This window comes from Mastomys coucha, chromosome X (genome assembly GCF_008632895.1).
Source record: "Mastomys coucha isolate ucsf_1 chromosome X, UCSF_Mcou_1, whole genome shotgun sequence".
Taxonomy (NCBI): Eukaryota; Metazoa; Chordata; class Mammalia; order Rodentia; family Muridae; genus Mastomys; species Mastomys coucha.
The window spans coordinates 108,424,429-108,427,722 of NC_045030.1; the positions used below are offsets into that span (position 1 = coordinate 108,424,429).

Consider the following 3,294-nt stretch of genomic DNA (forward strand, 5'->3'; position numbering starts at 1 on the left):
AAAAATTTTAAATGTAATGTCAACCAAAAAAAAAAAATCTAAGCCTACCTCGGAAAGAGATGGATCTTGTCTATCTGGAGGAACTGACTCTGAGGATTCTCCTTCATGTTGTTGTTGAGCCTATAAGGATAAATAACACAGACTGTTTCCACATCACGACGACACAGAACAAGACTTGTAATGCAACTATGACTCAAGGCTCAAATGACCACAAATAAAAATTATATTTTACTTGAAAAAATTCTATATTCATCATATTCTGCTATGAAAAACCCAAGCTTTTTGTACCTAACTCAAACTTTCTACAAACAAACTTTATTGAATGCAACATTGTTAATTCATTTTCCTTTTCAAAACATGCACATATATATTATCAAGTATTCAGTTTTCGGAGTTGTCACATATGTGTATGAAAAGAAATCCTAGACATGGGGCTAAGCAGTACATTCTTTTCATCCTAGCATTTGAGAAGATAGGTAACAGGAGCACAAGGTCAGCTTAGGTATACAGTAAGTCCCACACCAGTGAGGAGATTGTTACTTAAAAATAAAATGTAACTCTACATTCTAAATTGTTGTTAATATTACTTTGTTGAAAAGTAATATTGGAATATGGATTAATCTAAGTAGCCATACTGGTGATAAATTTACTACTAATTAAATGGGTTTGACATATATATTATTACCAAGTATCTATAGCGTATATAGAGGTGTCATTAAAAGACAGTAGAATATACTAAACAAATGAAGCATGACGGAACAAAAAAGGTTTTTCGTTTATTTTGTTTTAGACAGAGTCTCACTGGGCAGTCCTGGCTGGCCTGGATTTCTGTGAAGATCACACTATTCTCTGACTCCCAGTTATCCACCGGCATTAAAGTCATGTGCCACCACATCCAGATGACTCGAGTTCCTGTTAGAAACTATGTAATTTTCTACATGACAACTTAAAAAGTTACGACTAAAAGGAAAGAATTGGGAAATTGTTCAAGAACAGATACTAATAAATATCAATGAGAAATTGTCCTGTTGGCAATTACTTAAACAATGGTATGCTTACTGAGTAAGTATGAGGATCCACGGGCTGTCGAAATGGCTCCGAGTCTTCCCGTTCATAAATGAGGCTCAGTAACTCTTTGCACTGCTTTTTCCAAGCATCAGGATTACACTTGAGAGACTGCCGTCTGCCTCGACATTTGGCCTAAAGATTTAACAAAATTACATCTTTCTTTAACTATTCCATTCCTTCATCTTCTCATAAAAGCCTAATGTTATCAAAGTGAAGGGGCAATGAGCTGAACTAACATATCTGTCACTCTAACGGCAGTCACTTGTATAAAATACAACAACCACTATACTTTTATGTTTCTTAGTTTTAAGTACTTCATCATTCTGTCTGGCCAAAAGTAAGCCAAAGCTAATGCCAACAACTCTGCTACTCTAAAATTTCATTTTAGAGAAATCTACACTGTAAATAAACTACAGTCAAGCAACCATTTTCCCACTCCCCTTGCACAGAAGCAGAACTTGACATAAAATGTTGTTGGCCTGTGGCCTGTATTTGGGAGCCTTATCTGTTTCTTGAATTGTAAAGCCTGTTTATTTAAAGAGTATAAACAACATAATCTGTGCAGGCTGCCTGCTTTCCTTGTGAGAATCTGGAACCAAGGTATGGGTTAGTCACAAGGCGCCTACATAACCAGTCTCTAATAAAAGACTTTGCAACTGAGTCACTAATCACATACATGTTTATCTCTTTTCATTGCTAGGGAAACAGTGTGCTGTATAGTTCCTCATAGGAGAGAGAACATATAGGAACTTATAGTTTCATTCAGGCTCTCCCCATCTTTTTTTCCAGTGATTGGGCCATATACTGTACTGCTGTAACAAACCTAAGACACATTAAGCTATGTATTTGTTACCAAGAGTCCTAGCTACTCTCAAAAACTGGGGGAAGACTTCTGTCTCTGGAAACTTAGAAGTGCTTTGTTCTCAGAGAGACACATTTACTCACCCTCCTTCCAGATGAAGTGCCAGGACCATCTGAGTCTAAGTCAACCATTTCTGAATCCTAAATTAAAAGGGGGGAAATGAGAGATGCTAAGTCACATTTAAGTGTTACAGAGTAGATGCACATGCATGAGGAATTGGCTTAGATAATGTCAGCTAACTTTTCTTCATTGGATCCAACAGCAGAACAACTGTGAGAGGGAGATTCACTCCAACTGTTGGCAATATGCTGTGTACAGGTTAGAAACACTGGGAGAAGAAACTGAAAAGGCTTTCTTCTTAAACTAGAATAGGGAATGAGAAAATACGTGAAACTTTGTATTTAAATAAGTCTGAGTATTTAAAAAACAAACTTATTCCATGTGAATTTTATATGACTCATTCCTATGATATACTATGATTACTGAATACTCACAATGAAACACTGCTATTTCAAGAATTAGTTCCCCACAGGAAATATACATTTATACTAATTCAGTTAAGCATATCTCTGAGAAACAGGTTTGATGTCACAGCGTAGAGACCCAGGTACAACTAGTAAAGGGAAAATCAACTACACATTGAATAGGGGAAATCAAGCTGTTAACAATTTGCCTTAACTTTTTATTCTAAGCAAAACAGTAGTACTAGTTTGTAAAGAAATTCTTCTTATATCAAATCCTAAATTAAAATACATTTATGGTAAAGGTTATAAAAGTATAAGGAAAAATGAATAATTTTGCTTGGATTTTTAATTTAATAGGTTAATATTTAACTCCTATATCACATTGTCCTTATTATAAATGACATTTAGGCATATTAAAATAGATTATTTTCCAATCTGATAAGTTTTCACCAAGAAAAATAATCAAAAGAAATTAAATGCTGAATGCTTTGTCTTTTTTTTTTTAAGGGCTAAAAATCAGTATTGATATTTGATCATATAAATGCACTGAGTTTCAAGGGATGACTGGTACTTGTTTCCCACTACACCTTGTAGATAGCACCACTACATTTTTGGAATATAGCATTGGAATCCAGGTCAAAAGAACTTAATATAACCCCTTAGTACTAACAACAATATGAACTAACCAGTACCTCCAGAGCTCCCAGGGACTAAACTACCAACCAAAGAGTACACATGGTGGGACTCATGGCTCCAGCTGCATATGTATAGCAGAGGATGGCCTTGTGGGACATCAATGGGAGGAGAGGCCCTTGGTCCTGTGAAGGTTTTATGCCCCAGAGTAGGGGAGTGCCAGGGCCAGTAAGCAGGAGAGGGTGGGTTGGTGAGCAGGGGGAGGGG

The 3,294-nt window shown here is 36.2% G+C and overlaps 1 protein-coding gene across 1 annotated transcript in view; it reads right to left on the minus strand.

Annotated features, from left to right (window-relative positions):
• Brwd3 (bromodomain and WD repeat domain containing 3) overlaps positions 1–3,294 on the minus strand; it is a gene marked incomplete at its 5' end in the record, with an annotated part of 95,991 nt that overhangs the window by 16,951 nt on the left and 75,746 nt on the right. Inside the window, 4 exons of the mRNA XM_031372147.1 lie at positions 49–120; positions 1,060–1,200; positions 2,014–2,070; positions 2,191–2,293. Of these exons, the coding sequence (XP_031228007.1) occupies positions 49–120; positions 1,060–1,200; positions 2,014–2,070; positions 2,191–2,293 (373 nt within the window). The remainder of the gene's footprint in view (positions 1–48; positions 121–1,059; positions 1,201–2,013; positions 2,071–2,190; positions 2,294–3,294) is intronic.